The sequence below is a fragment of the Clinocottus analis genome, unplaced genomic scaffold (assembly GCF_023055335.1).
Source record: "Clinocottus analis isolate CAN_PGR_092001 unplaced genomic scaffold, fCliAna1.0.p SCAF_17, whole genome shotgun sequence".
Taxonomy (NCBI): domain Eukaryota; kingdom Metazoa; phylum Chordata; class Actinopteri; order Perciformes; family Cottidae; genus Clinocottus; species Clinocottus analis.
Window position 1 is genome coordinate 1,893,555 of NW_027175898.1, and position 17,212 is coordinate 1,910,766.

General features: G+C 44.9%; 3 protein-coding genes across 6 annotated transcripts; 1 reads left to right on the top strand and 2 right to left on the bottom strand.

Annotated features, from left to right (window-relative positions):
- The first annotated feature begins 2,890 nt into the window (after positions 1-2,890).
- bend3 (BEN domain containing 3) lies at positions 2,891-7,371 on the top strand. Of its 2 annotated transcripts, XM_068580155.1 has the most exons (5): positions 2,891-2,966; positions 3,379-3,587; positions 4,492-4,546; positions 4,779-4,957; positions 5,070-7,371. In XM_068580155.1, exons 3-5 carry the CDS (start codon positions 4,495-4,497, stop codon positions 7,299-7,301), a joined length of 2,463 nt encoding a protein of 820 aa, XP_068436256.1. In that variant the 5' UTR covers positions 2,891-2,966; positions 3,379-3,587; positions 4,492-4,494; the 3' UTR covers positions 7,302-7,371. The 2 variants fall into 2 exon arrangements, with proteins under 2 accessions (XP_068436256.1, XP_068436255.1); XM_068580154.1 differs by lacking the exon at positions 2,891-2,966 and having other exon boundaries at positions 3,181-3,587.
- A 747-nt stretch (positions 7,372-8,118) lies between these two features.
- Positions 8,119-10,653, bottom strand: mtres1 (mitochondrial transcription rescue factor 1). Of its 3 annotated transcripts, none has more exons than XM_068580158.1 (4): positions 10,583-10,653; positions 9,051-9,513; positions 8,672-8,744; positions 8,119-8,561 (listed from the first exon to the last, which is right to left on the bottom strand). In XM_068580158.1, exons 1-4 carry the CDS (start codon positions 10,599-10,601, stop codon positions 8,379-8,381), a joined length of 738 nt encoding a protein of 245 aa, XP_068436259.1. In that variant the 5' UTR covers positions 10,602-10,653; the 3' UTR covers positions 8,119-8,378. The 3 variants fall into 3 exon arrangements, with proteins under 3 accessions (XP_068436259.1, XP_068436260.1, XP_068436258.1); XM_068580159.1 differs by having other exon boundaries at positions 9,051-9,472; positions 10,583-10,614; XM_068580157.1 differs by lacking the exon at positions 10,583-10,653 and having other exon boundaries at positions 9,051-9,573.
- A 589-nt stretch (positions 10,654-11,242) lies between these two features.
- On the bottom strand, positions 11,243-16,611 carry LOC137787566 (transmembrane protein 151B-like). The gene is made up of 2 exons (XM_068580156.1): positions 15,978-16,611; positions 11,243-15,439 (listed from the first exon to the last, which is right to left on the bottom strand). The coding sequence occupies exons 1-2, from the start codon at positions 16,053-16,055 to the stop codon at positions 14,030-14,032; spliced, it is 1,488 nt and encodes a 495-aa protein (XP_068436257.1). The 5' UTR covers positions 16,056-16,611; the 3' UTR covers positions 11,243-14,029.
- Positions 16,612-17,212: the final 601 nt, after the last annotated feature.

The following is a 17,212-nucleotide window of genomic DNA, read 5'->3' on the forward strand; positions in this document are numbered from 1 at the left end:
AGTCCTGGTTGAGGGGGCACATCGGCAACTCGAGGTCATCGACACATAGCAGGAACTCAACCCCTGAGATGTTGAGGCCCGAGGTTTCTAGATTGCTCCAACTGTACACTGCTGCAGGTCGGTCGAGTCGGAGACAAGATGTGGCCCTAAAAGACGTCTCTTTCCTGAGGGACCAGACATGTAGTTTCATTGCTGATTTTATGATATAATTCATCTTGTCAAAAAGAGTGGAAAGCCTATATTATTCACTAAAACACAGTGGCGTCCCTAGGCTAGAACATTCGGGGCTAAAGCCCCAGAGGTTTTTTAATTAGCACCGAATATATATATATATATATATATATATATATATATATATATATATATATATATATATATATATATATATATATATATAATTTAAACTACGGGTATCTCATGTTGATGCTTCGATAAAACAGTGTTTTTGGACATGTTTGAGTAACAATTATAAATAAAAAAAATTTTTAAAAGCCACTACTCTGCCTTTGGCACACAAGTGGTTAACACCTCCAGGTCGCACGTGATGTCATCCACCCAAAACAGAGGCATCAGGCGTCAGGCAGCAGGCGCACTTGACAACAGCAAGCTGCTGTGTTTGGGTAGTAGCACAACAAGATGTCACAAAATAAGATTTCAATGTGTTTCTCCCTAAAGGTGGTCAGGAATCAAAGAGGTAATGGGAATAGAAATTAAAAAGAGTGTTGCAGCTGGAACTACTAGAGGGATGTAGCTGCTAGTTATTACATGGGGGAAAAAAACACTTCGTTATTAGCATCTGTCTGTAAATGCAATTGTAGTGTGTGAGAATTGTGTACTTAAAAATAATTAAGCTTGGGCTTCTTCTGGAGAGGAAAGTAGCTAAAGTTAATGTGAGGGTATAACGTCGAACCATCTTGTTTATTTTCTTTTTCATGAAATGGCTCAATTCAATTCAGTCCAGAAGAGCAGGTACCTGTAGGGTATGTGGAGAGTATTTCTATGTCTAAAAATGTCAGCGCGTGCACAGCGCGCGCATCTGCTTTACTCTTCTAGGCTAAGCCCCGGATGCGTCAAAATCCTAGAGACGCCTCTGCTAAAGCATGCAAAAAAGTACCCATGTTTTTATTTGGCGGTGAGAGTCAGGAGGGAATCTTCATCTTCATCGGGTCCACAATGGATGACGTGACAGTATAGACGCCAAGTTTTCCTGATAATCTTTGCTTCGTATTTATTTTTTAAAATAGGTTCACCCTAATTGACAAGCAACTCCAAAATGTGTAGATGTTATTTTTTTATTTTCTACCAAATGTAAAATGAAACACAGCTGTAAAATGTGACATGAATTCGGGATGATGTCATCTACGTTGCCCAGAAAGTTGATTTAAAAATGTTAAAGATGTGTTGCTTCCATGATGATAATAAAAACAAAAGGAAGTATTATTTCTAAAATGTTACAAGGATTCACATTTGTCTGGGTGTCCGCAGTCCGCAGTTGCTACTTTGTCTTCGCCTCAGACATACATGACATTCCCACACAGAGAGATAAAGGTCAGAGGCTCGTGCATGCTCCGTGGTGTTTTCCCTGCATGCGCTCCTAGTGCATGCTGGGACAGCCCTCTGTGACCTCTCTATGCGGAGTGAGCCGGCGTGTGAAATGACCGCGAGAGTCTGAGCGCGGAGTGATATCAGCGCCACCATTCGTCTTCCCGTGAATGGCCTCTCGGTAAACACCTGCTAATATCATCACACGGCTGACGGTGACGGATGAGAGTCGTTCCCCCCGCGGCGGGAACGGCGCGGCCGGTTGGCCCGCCTCGACGCAGACGAGCATATTGGCCAAAAATGACACTTTAACGAGCTCTTCCTGGTGTTAAGTGCCTCTCGCCGGCCCCCTCGTCGCAAGCCCGTCGCGCGGCTGACCCGGGGAGCCGCGCCACCCCTTCCTGCACGAGGGGGAGAGCGGAGAGAGGTGCACCCGCGCGCGCTTCATTGGCTGACAGATCAGACTGCCATGGAGACGGCTCATTAGTCAGATAATGAGAACCACAGCGGCGCACGTCGTCTTGTTATATCTCGTGTGTGTGTGTGCGCGCGCGCGTGTGCATGCGTGTAAATGCAGTGGCCGATGATTAAGATAGAATTATGGCACGGTGAGGTCATATGTTCACATCTCACCAACTGAATCAAGAGAGAACCGGTCCACTAGCCCAGGTTACCCCCCCCCCCCCCCTTGCAAATCAATTGCCCCTGGTTTGCAACAATGCGGTGCAGCTCCATATGATTGCTCTCTTGATCATCGTTTTTACTGAGATACTTTCAGCTTCCACCAGCACAAAGCCAATACATTTCACAGGAATGCATCCTTTATTTGGACTCCGTGATACTGGGATTATTGATGTACGGACTCCAAACTTATCCAAGTGCTTTTCTAGCTTTTTTGTCAGATTACGATTGTGCCGTGTAAAGGTCTCAAATCACGGGACACACATGCCGCTCAACAGAATTGGATATTAATATATATTAGGCATCGCATTTACAGATCACTACCTCGGTTACTAAATACTTGCATGGGGCATGATAGAGACCCCCAGGTATATTTTTGTCAGAGACAATAAAAGTTAAAAAAAAATTTAAAAAAAGTTAACAGCACAGTTTAGGGCACACACATTCGCTATAGATGCGGCAACATTATCTTAATGTATTCTCCTTTGTCTAATAAGTGAATTTTACAGTCTGTGCCATTTCAAATGTCGCTATCCTCCTGTTGCACATGCGGCCCAGAGGCCCCAGGGTGCCATCAGCGCTCACGCTGCTGCTGCTGTTGCGGTCTTTGTCCACTTGAGGGCAGTGTTCGCCCACGTAACGTGGGCTTTGTAGTGCAAGATGTACAGAGATAATGAACGCAGCAAGAGGAGTCCCTCCTACCCACTTCTGTTTTTGCATTACGAAACAACTCATGATTTGAGGTATTGCGCTCCACTATTTAGATGAATCACAAACATTTAGGTACAATTTGTTATTCTTCTATATGTTATGATATACAGAAGGCTATAGTATATCAATATTTAACCAACATTTTAAATGGTTACCCGGCCGAGTCTAGCTTTCTATATAATGTGGGCGGTTTCATTTACTGTAAAACTATTTTTTTTTAAACTGCACGCGTGCACAAAGCTAAAACGTGTCCGCACGAGCTCATTGGGTCTCGCTTCTTCAGACCTCGTGTGACAGCTGTCAAACTCTTTTTTTAAAACATGGAACAATAACTATTGTTGGAACACAATAATACGAGTTTAACGTCAACCTTATTTAACTTACACGCATTAATAACTTTTGGTTTTCCTTTTTTGTTTGTTCTTCCCACCCTTCTCTCCACAGCTGTGCGGAAGTGACACAGCAGGCGCGCGCCCCGGTCACGTCACGCGAGAAAGCACAGAAGCCGAGCGAGGAAAAAAAAAAGAAAAAAAGAAAAGCAAAAATGATCAACAACAAGAACAACAGTTAGCTGCAAATACAGCAGCGTGATAGTCCGCAGAAATGCCCGACACGTCGTTAACCGTCCGAAAGGATTGCATGGACTCGTGAAGGTGAGCTCAAACCGCCGGTCACGCGCCTTTACCGTTAATTTAACAAGAGTCAGAGCAGGAGAGGGGGGGGACGAGGGGGGACTCGTCCACGCAAACATTGCCGCGTCATTAACATTCACATATAAAATGTTGCGCCACCACATCCCCGCCGCGCATCGACGTCCCCGATGACCCGGCGCTGTCGTTCAAATGACAAGTTTGTGGCGGACTTGCATTTCCACAGCTCGTAATGTCTTGTGTTTTGGTTCATGGGTTCATGGGGCGGAAGAATGAGGAAGTAGCTGCCTAATAACGGCTGGAGAAGCGCGAGGAGGCAACTCTGTGTGCGGTGGCACGCGCGGAGCCTCCGGCAATAATGCACCAAGCTTATTATATTCTCTGGAAAAAGACAAATTGAGTCGGCACCGTCGGTCCTCGCGTGCTCAGCAGCTACATGTTGAGCTGCAGCTGGTCACACATGCCGTCTCTCAGCTGCCACAAGCCCAGAGGAGAACTATCATGTGCAGCTCGGAGTCTAGACCTGTGGTGAAAAGTTCAATTTCTGCTTGGTTGGTGGACTTAAGTCCGGTTCAGGAAGTGTGTTTTTCTCAGTGATGCATTTGGTCAATTACATGGAAGCAAACAGAGGAATAAAAAACACACATCATGAGATCTCCATTGTGATGTCTTGTGTTGTCAGACCAACAATCCATAGCCTAGAGGTTAGCCAAGAAAGAAAGAGTTATTAAAGTCATTTTGGCTTAAAGAAATACTTAAGGAATACATTGAAAATCATAATTGTTGTTAAGGACTAATCAATACATGTACAGCTTGTTTCTGCGCTACAATAACATGGGTGTTGACTTCTTTATGTATATTAGACTTTTTTCTTCATGCTGACTTCATGTTTGATTCACTCTTCTAGGCTATGAATTCCTCTGAGTATGGAGAAGTTTCAGAAGAAGCGATGCTTGAGAAAGGTAACTACCGCCGTTCCTATTTGTGTAAAAATTAAAATAATTATGTTGCAGTATGGCAGCTAGACCCATTTCTTCTAATATTCATCGTTTGTCACCAAAAAACAAATTCAGACATCAGTATTGTCAGATAATGTTCAGTACGCAGTTCATCTTTCCTGCACGTTTGTGAATGTGAACCAAACAACTGAGTAGCAAGTTTTAAGAAAGAAAACGTGAATCTCCTTACTTGCAGAACACAATCATGTCCAGGACGTTAAGGAGGAATCGCAGGACTTTGCTATTTGCGAGTCACCTGGAGGACTCGGGGGAGGGCCTCCTGGAGCCACCGAGGCTGGTAAACGGCCATCTGCAGGGACGGGCTCTCACACAAACCAGTCCAACGGCAGCAAGCGAGCCAGACTCTCAGGCGAGGTGAGCCATAAGCTTCAGAGTGTACAAACACAGACGAGGCGCATATCCTACTTGTACAGATTAAGGTGTCTCTTAGGACGTGTGTGTTCTGAATGTTATTTACTCTGTCCAGATGAGGCGGCACTTGATGGATGAGAGCGGCAGGCACGAGCCTCTTTGCCTCACCACAACTGGGGAGAGGAGGAATTACGTCCAGCAGAAACCCAGAGTCTCCTACAGGAAGCCTCTCTTCAGCATCTCCCACAGGATCTCGGAGAGGAGGAACACGCCGAGTCTGGAGCAGCAGGCCAGTCACGGGGCCGCCAATCATCTCAACTTCGCCGACATCCTCGCGTCTAAGCTCCAGAATTCAGAGGGAAACGGCCCATCGGAGAGCCCCCCCGCCATCGACGCCTCGGGCCAAGCACCGTCAACGGACACGAGCCTTTATCCGCTGATTGAGAAAATGTTTCTCATTCTCAACACCCTCAATTCAAGCATGACACAGCTGCATAGCAAAGTGGACTTGTTAACCCTTGAAGTCATGCGAATAAAGAAGCAGATCAAGCCCGCCGAGATGGAGACGGAGTTCCAGCCTCCCCCCGAGTATCTGCTGACAAGTGATGAACTGAACCAGCTGATGGAGCAGACCTCCAGCGCCGGGGAGCTCAGCTGCCGGCTGCTGGTGCATCTCTTTCCGGAGCTGTTCAAGGCCAGGGAGTGTTCCCATGAATGCACGGCAAGCAAGAGAACGCTGGAGTCCCTCCACCTGCAGCTGATCCGCAACTACGTCGAGGTGTGCTACCCTTTGGTCAAGAACAACAGCGTCTGGCAGGAAGAATGCCTCCTCCAGATCAATGACTTGTTCAACCGCTTCTGGGCACAGCGGGACATGGAGAGCGCTCGGCTGCTCCGGAAGCAGACGATCACAGGCGCCGCGATAAAGGCGGAGCATCCTCAAACCTACCGCTTCATCAATGAGCAGGGCCAGGAGGAGCACGTCCCGTTGGATAACCAGCAAAGCAGCGGGGCTGCGACGGACCTCGCGTTCAATACACAAGCCACAGAGGAGCTGGACGAGTTTTCCTCGCCCGAGGACTTTGTTGTTTTTCTCATGCACCGTCTCTTCCCCGAGGTTTTCGAAGAAGGGAAAATGCCAGGAGGCTTTGGCCGCTTCAGCAGTGTGGGGCAGCTCATTCTGGACTCGGACAAGATGGAAATAATAAGGAAGTACATGGAAGCAAATTTTCCCGATGTGCCTGAGGACAGCTGGCTTCAGGGGTGTATTCAGCACATGGAGGACGCTCTGGAGGGTCCTCACAGCAACGGCGATGGGAGTGACCCTGACAATATCAACGACGACAGCTATGACCTGGCCAGCCTTCCCGAGGACGTTTCTATTATTAAGGTTCCGGAGGTGGGAGATTTTGAAAGGCCCGGTCGCAAAGCCAAAAAGTCGCTGCTCACGCCCGTGGATTTTGACAATCTCGAGGTTCCTCTTCCCGATTTCACCGTTGCCCAGGAGTACCTCTTGTCCAGGGAGCAGCTGAAAAACAACTATGAATGTAGCCTGTCCATCGGGAACTTTGCCTCTCGGCTGCTGGTGCTCATGTTCCCCGAGCTCTTCACCCACGAGAACACGCGGAAGCAGTACAACTGCAGCGGCTCTCTCGGGAAAAAGCAGCTCGACCCCGTTCGCGTGAACCTCATCCGCCACTATGTGCAGTTGGTCTACTCTCGGGCCAAGAACGACCGAGTGTGGATGCTGGAATTTGTGGGCAAGCTGGACGAGAGATGCAGGAGGCGCGACACGGAGCAGAGGAGATCCTATCTGCAGCAGCGCAAAGTGTACGGTCACGAGTCAGAGCAGGACTTTCTTTGCCACCTGAACCAGCTCAACCCAGACAGCATGAGGGAGGATCCGGATGCTCCCGCTCTACCTCCTGAGAAAAGTAGCAAAGACTTCTGTAAAATCCCCCTGGACGAGCTGACCGTAACCACGCCGGACTTCCCCGTACCTTCCATCTACCTGCTCTCAGACGCGGAGGTCCGGGAAATCGTCCAGCAGAGTCTCTCCGTTGGGAACTTTGCCGCCCGCTTGTTGGTGCGCCTCTTCCCTGAGCTCTTCACTCAGGAGAACCTGCGTCTGCAGTACAACCACTCGGGGGCCTGCAACAAGAAGCAGCTCGACCCCGTCCGCCTCCGATTGATCCGCCATTACGTGGAAGCGGTGTATCCTGTGGATAAGATGGAGGAGGTGTGGCACTACGAATGCGTGCCAAGCATCGACGAACGCTGCCGGCGGCCCAATCGCAAGAAGTGCGACATCCTAAAGAAGGCCAAGAGGTCAAGCACTGTGTCCTAGTTAACATAGTATTCAGTTAGGCAACACTTGGTTGAAAGAAAATAATAATTGCACAGTATATAAGCTGAAACCGCTTTGTTGAACTTTTTCCAAACTGTCCTATGTAGGATGAAGCCAAGCTGTTATGAGTTTCTTCAGTACTCTTCTTCGTCATCTTTTAACTTGCGACTACAGCGGTAGATGTTGTAGTTCATGTAGTCTTATTGTTGGATAAAACTGCTTCTATTTATAAGCCCAAACGGTCATAGCTCATTTAACAAACTTTGTCGATAAATGTTGTAGCCTTAAAAGCGATAACGATGATAGTAGCTAATAGCGTAGGCCATATATTTGCCCTATCGATAGAAATGGATCACAATGACGTGATATGTTTCCTTTGCAGTTACTGATGTAGCATTGTGCCACCACTGTTTCAATAACAATGTGCTTATGTTAAGCCTTCTTATAGAAGTTTATATTATAAAGACAATTTAACATGACAATGGATCATGGTAACCTATTTCTAATAAAATCACAGCTATGAATATGACACACTGTTTTACGTAATGGCATCAACGCGTTCCTGTTGACGTCTCTAAACTGGACTTGTTGGATACTGACTGCAGTTTGACACCCGGAGCCTTCAGAGGTGACCCTTTCCCGGTACGTCCCCCAACAAGATGTGTACTGCGCAACATTAATAGTGCTTCTACTCAGGCGAACCATTTTTACATTTTAGTCTCGGTAACAATATGGAAAACGTAGCCGAACGTACCACAAATCTAACTATTCTGATGAACTTGCAAGAAAAGGTCATGCGCTCTCCACCAGCAAACTCATCAGGACAATGATCTGAAAATGTCAACGTGCACCTTTATTGGAGGAGTCAGACAGAAAAGTGGGGAAAGGTAAACATCTTTTTCCCAACCAGCTGCATAATATCTACAACCACTGAGCACTGTTAACCTTCATGATCCGTTAGATATCCAACTTCTTGGAGATCATTTGAACGCCACTCATTTGGTCGGGTTCATTTCTCCGGTTGCGGTCGCCTTCACTGGCAAATGATGTCCCAGTCAACACTGTCCTGTTTCAAGTTCATGTCTTAATGGCCTCATCTGTGGGAAGCTCTACACTTTTCCAACGCCTGATGGCGACCTTGTGCTTTTCTGCATCACGAGATTGGCCCAAAACCTTCTGGAGGATGACTCTCATCAGAGTGACAGTGTTTGTCTCCCGATTCTCAAACACCACCAGGTCCAAGGTGTCCCCGACTTTCACCTTGAATACAGAACAAAGTAGAAGTAGATGAGGACAGAGGCACAAGGCGCACACGGATAGAGTGAGAATTTGTGGCTGGCATGTGTAACTTGCAATAGAACACGACTCACCGTTTTACTTTTCTTGGTGAATTTCTGTCCGTTTAGCCTGAGCTTGTTTTTGTAGAAGCTGTCCTCAATTTTACTGTTATAAGACAGAAGGAAAGGGGTTTAAAGGCCCTGCTGTTTACAAGTTACGTTTTAACATGTTCATGCTCCAAATCCCATCAGTTATTCCTGCAGCAGACTGAAACACCACAGGTAGCACACCCATGGAACTAAACCATGACAAAAATCAAATGTGTTGTATTATTACTGCCAATATCTGTTTCTTGGGGAAAACTGATCGGGAATTCACCAGCCGCGCACTTGTTTCTTTACATTAAGCAGACTATGAAGAAAAAAAATATGGTATTCAAAGCTATGAAGGCAGCAGACAGGAAGCACTCACTTGCGTGATAGGTCCAGGCCAGCTTTCATGATGACATCATAGCGAAAGGACGGCACATATTTCTCCATGTCTTTATAGTCCTTTGGTAGATTTGGATTCTCATCCACCTCATCTTCATAATCGCTTTCCTCAGGGTCTTTTTTATCCTCATCATCCTCCTCGTCGTCGTCCTCCTCCTGTGCTGTCCTCGCAGCGTCTTTCTTCTTGTTGCTTTTATACCTTGGATGGTGGACTGACCAGCCCCTGGCGGCGTCTCTGCCAAGTAGGACAGGCCGGTGACAGCCAAGCGCGGAAAGAGCCGAGCAGCCCCACAGCTGGCGCGTGTGGATGGTCCTGGGACACCATTCAGTCTGCCTTAGTCCATATCCAGTAGACTGCAGGTGGCGGGGATTCAAACGGCCGAGCTGCCTCATGGCAAGTGCCTGCACCACCAAACTCTGCATGTTAGCACTCCACCCAGTCACTAGAGGAAAACGTGAACGATTAGGAAGCATTGTGGGAAAGTTCTGATCTCGTGACAAATTTAAGCATAAAAAGTTAGTATGTGAAAATGATTGTAGGTATATGAACCATAACCATTAACAGACTGAACCTGAGAAATGGTTCTCAATTGATTTTACCTGCTTAAATAAAAGGTCAAATAAATAAATGGAATTCAATGAAATTTTAAAATGTGCATTCAGTATCAAGAGTCAAGACTTGAGAATAACTGAGTGAGCTATTGTGCAATCAGGAATATATAATATATATATATATATATATATATATATATATATATATATATATATATATATATATATATATATATATATATATAATATTTTAAAATAATGTGCCAACTGCTGTTATGAAGGTCAAGAATAAACTGACCAAGACCAATATTTTGGATTAACTTTTTCATCATGGCTTATTTACCTATTCATTGTAACAATCGTGTTATTTAATTGGATAGTTTGTTTATTGTTTGATTGGTTTGTAAAGAGTCAGGTAAGTAGGTAAGGGAAGTACATGTACCTTCAAAATAAAAGTCTTATTTTATTTCTGGCCCCGGTGTGCGGCGCTCATGTCATAATAGATTTTACATTAAACACTGTTCTGCGTATATTCTGAAAAAAATAGAACTCATTTGCGTTTGTGGATTTTCCCGGAAGTGGTGTTTTTTTTTTCTTTTTCTTTTTACCAAAAACGTTTCTCAATACGAGCCGACAAACATGTATAGAAAGGAAATTTCACAGTTGAGACATATCGTATTTTGTACTGCCACAGAAGTCGCGGTCTGTGTACTGTTATGCAAAGGACCTCGCTCCTCAATTGATCGTGACATTTCCAGGCTTTAGTTGGAACCGAGGAGCAGCAGAGAGGGCTAGCTAGCTTAAACCTTTCTTCATTAAGCTCGTGGACTCATTATTACAGGCCACGTGCAACTCCCACGGGCGTGCTAGCCAATACACAGAATTGCCCGTGTTTACTTTGTTGTCATATGCTAAATATAAAGTTGAGAACACTCAATAAGTACTTTGCAGTCCACTCACCTATGGAATAACCTTTCATTGCTCGTTACAGCAGTTCGTCGGCAATTCCAACGGGGTTGCTTGTTTACCAGCCGTGTGCGAGTGCTGCCACCTACCGGCCGGGAGTGGAACTTCTGCTTCTTCTTTTTCTGCTTCTTCTGCTGTGGTGTTTAATAACAGCTTGCATTATTTTTGTTGCATTACTGCCATCTTCTGGTTTCAGTTAGTTTAAATGTTCCTAACTACTAAACATTTCCCATCAGTACTGTTGCTCACACATCTCGCTTTTTGTTGGAGGATTTGAAACAATATTTTGCCATATTTGTTTGCTGTGTTGTTTTTTATTCAAAAGTAAGGGTACAACTCACTGGAAAACAACATAATCAAAAACAAAGTGTATAAATATACTGTGTATGAACGCTCTAACTACAACGAGTATACATGCTGTGCCTCCATTAACATACATGTTCATGCTTTCATTGGCCGTGTCCACAGCACACATATTGACATAGTAGTTAATGCCATGGGTGTTACTAATAACATTAGCAGAATAGCTCAGTTGTATTTGGTTTTGCCAGTGTGACAGTGAGCCAGCATGTACACTCCCATAACCCTGAAACCTCAGCATTTATTTGTTTGATCATTAAAAACTGGTTTTCCTATTGGGGCATGTTAAAATATCTTCTGTGAAAACCTGTTTGAGGATCGATGCCAGCAACAATATTTCAAATATACATAGTTTCACCCCAAACATTTATTGCAACTTTTATTTTTCCAGCATAAGATAAAATTGAATACATATTTCAAAAAGTAATCAAGTTATTTATACAGCCCATTTGATTATAATGACAACAAGAACATTGTTTTACATTTTACAAGAAACGGTACGGGTCGTGGATCATGTTACAGCTGAGCAGTTATGTATTTGTAAATATATCAGCTTGAATACTTTAATATTTTAAGGGAATTTACGTCAACATTCAGCTTCACTACAATTCAAAATGTCTAGTGTCACTTCAAGTGCATAATACTGGTTTCACCACATTATTGAAAACAATACAAGAACAAGATGTAGTTATCTTGGATGCATACAATGTGTTTCTGATATTAAAAAAAGTCTGTATCAGAAATCTGATTTGATACCCATGTGTAAACATAAGTGCATTTACATCCTTGCATATCTGCCTGTGAGCTCTAATCCAACGAGTCAAGAAGCCCAAATAAATCAAATGTCTTTAGGAAACACGGTGACGTGTTGGTGTGTGCTGTGCTCTTTCACAAACTCTACCTAACTCAACATGCGCTGGACAGGGAAATCACCATTTGAAAGATAAAAATGTAACATTAGTTTGTTTCCTATAGACACCGAATGGACATACACTACAGTGTATCATATATGCTGGTGGTTTACATTCAGGTGTGTTTATGGTTATTAACAAATAGTCTTATCAGAAGGAAATCATGTGAGTTTGAGCATGGATTTGATGACTATATCTTTCGGCAGTTAACATCACCCTGTGGTTTATTGTTTTGAACGATGATAATGTAGTGACTCTTTCTGTCACTGGGTGAAATAAAAACTCCTGAAATTCCTAGAATAAGAAAACTATCACGGAATAATGAGTTAGTATGCACAAATAGTGACTAAGTATCTCAGAATAATACATTTGTATCTCAAATTAATCACTTTGTATCTAAAAAGAAGAGATATTCAATCAAAATATAAAAAAAGTTTTGTATTGTTTTGAGTCCTTATTTTGAAATACTAATTCCATATTTTAGATACTAATTAATTATTTGGCCATGAATCCATATTTCGAGATATGAAGTTCTTTTTTTTGACATACCAAGTCATTATTCTGATTTAGCTCCTCATTTTAAACAGTCATCGCAGTGTCAGAAAGGGCCTTAATAGACGTCACATGTACTTGTTCAAATGTATTGTAGATTCAATGTAAACGTGTCCATGTCTTTTCTGACCAGAAGATTAATATCATAACACTTATATATGTTTGGAGGTCTGGTTGTGGCAGTACTTAGAAAATAATGTCTAGAATGTGACAACATGTACCTTCTTAATTTAACAAAGATTATTCATTTTTTCATAATGTGTTTTAGTTTAAGGTGAAGGCTCATGTGACTACAGCATTAGTGCTCCAACCAGTTTCTATATTTGTGGTCAGTCAAGACCAATCAGGTGACAATTGTTACAGCAAAAATACAAACAAAAACAAAACAAATATGCATATACAAGTCTGACTCTGTTTTCTTGTTTTCTCGCAGATATCTAAACTGTGCCAATGTGTCATCACAATTACATAATTCCAGCATCTACAGTGGAGGTTTGTTGGACAATGTGTTTCAAAAACAGCAACTGTAAACATCAACATCCAAAAGAAAGGTTTGTTCCCCTCTGGAGCTGCCAGGTAGCACCAACAGTCAACAGTCAAAAAAGAAAGATATTCATTGTAAAAAAAAAAAGAAAGAAAAAAAGCACATCAGTTACACATAATTTTCCATCCCACAGTAGCCCCAATAGACCAGAATGCATTGCAACGACAAGACAAGTTTGCTCTGAATAAAGGGAACCCAAATCTGAATCTACTTATAATGGCTGTCACTCTGTTTTTACTCTCTTTTTGACAGAGTCCACCAACACATAAACCCCACAGCTGAAAATAATTTTGTACCTGTCTTGTGCAGTTGCCAAAAGGCATTCTGGGGAATGCAGAAAGTCACTAACTGAAGTGGAAATACAGGAAATGAGGCGTGTTAATAGATAAGAACAAAAAGAAGGTACTTCAAAAAAGTAAAGTTACAACACTTCACATAAACAATGTACATCTCCAAACATCATAGATTGGTATAACAGTGAGTGAGAGTATCCAGAGATCCTTTGTCTCTCTTGGATCGGAGGTTTCCATGTTGACCAATGTGTCTTTGTGATATTTTCCATAGACATTCCTCCTTTTTACGTTTTCACTTCAGATGGTATATATTTTCACAGTTATTGCTGTAATTATCTGATGTGTTTGTGTGAGTTGAGACTTCACTGAAGGAATGACATGTTTGAACATGCTCATATCGTCCGTGGCCGCGGGTGGAAAAAAGGTCTTGTGAGGTAACTGCAGCTTCAGTTACAAACGTATGCCGCATGTGAGACCTTAAACGCTATGGCAATAATCTACAGTGTAACAGTCTTTGTCTGCTTGCTCGTCGTTGGAAGCCGGGCAGATGTTAGTGTAAATGTGTATCCTCGTAGGTGCACATGCCACCATTGCTTTGTTCTCCACTGACTCATTTACGTTATTGCTTTGGTGATTCGCACATTCAGGAGTCAGGCATTTGTTTCAGATCGTAAGACAATACAGCATGAATCGGTGTATCTCGCATTAAGACTTGTTTGCGCACTCTGGTGTCCAAAGTGTGTGGATGCTACACAAATGCCATTGTGTTTTGTCTGCATAGTCATAAGGAAGTCTCCACGCAGGAGCCATTTCTGTGGAAAGACCTGTGGTTGTGGCAGTTCTCGCTGCAGTGGACGATGAGCACCGGGTAGCAGAGTGCGTCCTCGTAGTCCGGGGGTCCCTCCTCGCCGGTGCTGAGGCGCTCTGACAGACAGCGGGTGTTTTCGCTGGGGCTCTCCTGGTCATCCAAGCTGCCGCTCCGCCAGAAGCAGCTTCGCTGGGAGCCGTGGCGCCGCGACAAGGAGAAGCGGCTGCCGCTGAAGGGGATGCGGGAACTGGCGCCGGTGCAGACGCTGAGGGCGCTCCTGGAGAACACCGAGGAGCAGCTGACGGCTCTGTGGCATCTTTCACAGTTTTGACGGAGGCCGCTGAAGCTGGACGGGCACTGGGCTAGGTCCATCAGGCCAGCCTCTGAGTAACTGGGCACCAGTTGCTGGTTGGACCGAATGTGCCATTCCAGCTCCGTGCTGTCAATGGTGTTAACGCGAGGGATGCGGCGCCAATACGGCCGCTCATCGCACGGGGTCACGGGGAGGTAATCGTGCCCGAAGAGCTTCTCAACGCGGTAGTGGACATATGCGGTGTGGTACTCGGTGAAGACCCTGAGAGGCCAGGAGAAGGTGAGGAACGAGGTAAACCAGAAGACGTAGTGGGACAGGTACCAGGGGTGGTGCTCCGGGTCAGACATCACCATGACGTACTCCTTCAGGTCGATGTTCTTCAGGTGCATGCCCTCTCTGGCCTCCATGTAGTCATCAAGGCCCTCGTTGTCAGTGAAAAACCTCGCCCGCTGCGTAAGGTAGGAATTCTCTGACTCCACGTTAGCAAAACTGAAGCACTTGGTGAAGCGCATCTTCGTGACGGCGGACTTCTCCAAGCCCAGCAGCTGCTTTGACACGTCTTTGACGCCACAGTGGCCGTAGTCAAACTCGGCCTCGGCCACGTGGGTGTTGACACGTTCGTGGTAGACCTGGGTGCTGGTGTAAGCGTCTCCGTTGCGGTAGCGCGTGACCTGTCGCGTTCGGCGGACGTAGTGGTAGCTGATGGCCTTCCACCAGATGCAGGGTTTGGCCTGCTGCATCCTTTCGATGCGCTCGTAAATGCCCTCAACGTCCACTTTGTGCTGCAGCTCGTTCTTCACGTGACAGTGCCAGCACTCCACGAGGTAGACCAAGTAGAGCATGCCCAGCAGCGCCAGGGGGATGTAGATGTAGCCATCAGAGCAGGGACTGTCATGGTACATCATGGATTTCCCTTTGAAGGCACTGTCGAAGGTGAGGCGGGTCACCTTGGTGACATGACACCAAACCATTGCGCCCATGCAGCCGTACATGAGGACGGACAGGAGCAGGCATTTCCAAAAACTCTCCCGGCATAGCGACTTGCTCAGCGATTGCTTCAGGGGTCTTTGCTGTTGAGTCAAAGCACAGAGAAAACAAAAGTGGAAGTGATGAACAATATATATGTTTTTATACCTTGTGCCATCGATGCCCATATGGCCTAATTTTGCTTGCTGCTGTGTGATTGATGCAACACCAGCATGAATCTGGACTTTTGAAAGACTTGGGTTAAACCCTGTTATTAAACAGTTAAACCCTGACATTAGAAATTCCCTTCGTAAATACGGTGGATAACGAAAAAAGTTATTTCAGCTCTCTGGACTGGTCATGCCATTGTGGCAGCAATAGATACAGGAGATGTGAGACAGACCAATCACGTGTCCAATCATGAACAACACAGGATGAACATCTCCTGTCAAACTGTCACCAAGAATATCAAGGCAGCCAGACCAAATCCCTGGCAATGAATTCACCTGCAGCTGGTCATACTCCTGCAGCCTGCTCACACAGATCCATTAAAGCCCTGCGCCAAGATCGAACAACCAAACAAAACAAACACACACACACAAAAGGCGTTCTTCTCCATGATGGAAAAATGAAAGCCTATACCTCTTCCCTGGTGTCCTCCTCCAAGACGGTGGTCGCACTGCTTTCACTCGCCGTCGCGGCCGATGCTGGAGGGGACATGGTGCCGGGGGCGGCTATACCGACAATGAACGACACAGGGCGTGGAGTAGGAAGAGGAATGATATCTCACCACCTTGCTCTGCAGAGAGACCCCCCCTCATCCGAGACGACGCTGTGCACTTATCGGGGCGCGCATTACATCTGTTACCGTTCAGAGCCGCTGCACCTCGAGAGGAAGCAGCGCGAGACGAGACGGAGGCATGTTTGATCGGTGGAGCCCCGAAATGATAAAGATCCCTCTTAAAAGATATATACTATAATAATAATAATGAAGCGGATAGTGTCTATAGTAAAGCCCGCATCCCGCCCTCTGCTGTTCAGCTGTCAGTGCCGCAGTAACATGATGGAAGATGAGGCTGTATTAGCTGGTAGTCCTTAAAGAAAAAGAAAGAAGAAAGGGAAACATGCCGTGCCCCCCGGGGCCCGCCGTGTCGCCTCGATCAGGGGCCGTGTTCGCGGAGCTGCGGGTCGCTGTCCGTGGTGCTGACGGAGGCAGGCAGGTGCGCGGGGAGATGTCGGTGCATCTGCCGCTTAAAGGGGAAGTCCACCCCGCGGAGACACGGGTGTCCGGACAGTACAGGAGGCGATGTGGGTTTTTTTTTTTTGTTGTTGTTGTTGCTAAGATGGAGATCAGAGCATCGAGACTTGTTGAAGTGTTGATCACGTGATCACTTTTTTGCAGGCGATATTATCAGTGATTTTTTGAGGCTTGCTCGTTGACGTTTGTATTCACCCCCCATCAGGTGCAAAAGGGTTTTGAGTTTATCAGACAATATATATATATATATATATATATATATATATATATATATATATATATATATATATATATATATATATATATATATATATATATATATAAACAGGGGTCCAAGGAGTGGCTTGAATATTACAAAAAATAATAATGAGCTGGATATTATTGTGGGTTGGATTTTCCTCTTGAACCCTCACAAAGTAACCACGAGTAATGCATTTAGAAATTGACAAGGCTGTTTATACAAAACAAATTACATTGCACAATCATGTAGGGACATTATGATACTCGTTGATCCATTATATGTCTGTATGATTTTAGATGCAGGGACAGGAATATCTTGTACTATAGTGTGTAAGTGTAGTAATGGAAAAGTACCTTGCATATAAGTAATACAACAATT

What these genes read in the sequence shown, in the direction of transcription:
- bend3 (XM_068580155.1), top strand. Translation starts at nt 4,495, where the DNA reads ATGAATTCCTCTGAGTATGGAGAAGTTTCAGAAGAAGCGATGCTTGAG. An exon ending in AGAAGCGATGCTTGAGAAAG is followed by an intron (nt 4,547 to 4,778) that starts GTAACTACCGCC and finishes CCTTACTTGCAG; the next exon opens with AACACAATCATGTCCAGGAC. An exon ending in GAGCCAGACTCTCAGGCGAG is followed by an intron (nt 4,958 to 5,069) that starts GTGAGCCATAAG and finishes TACTCTGTCCAG; the next exon opens with ATGAGGCGGCACTTGATGGA.
- mtres1 (XM_068580157.1), bottom strand. Translation starts at nt 9,544, where the DNA reads ATGCTTCCTAATCGTTCACGTTTTCCTCTAGTGACTGGGTGGAGTGCT. An exon ending in GGCCTGGACCTATCACGCAA is followed by an intron (nt 8,745 to 9,050) that starts GTGAGTGCTTCC and finishes GTCTTATAACAG; the next exon opens with TAAAATTGAGGACAGCTTCT. An exon ending in TCACCAAGAAAAGTAAAACG is followed by an intron (nt 8,562 to 8,671) that starts GTGAGTCGTGTT and finishes TCTGTATTCAAG; the next exon opens with GTGAAAGTCGGGGACACCTT.
- LOC137787566 (XM_068580156.1), bottom strand. Translation starts at nt 16,055, where the DNA reads ATGTCCCCTCCAGCATCGGCCGCGACGGCGAGTGAAAGCAGTGCGACC. An exon ending in AGGAGGACACCAGGGAAGAG is followed by an intron (nt 15,440 to 15,977) that starts GTATAGGCTTTC and finishes TTGACTCAACAG; the next exon opens with CAAAGACCCCTGAAGCAATC.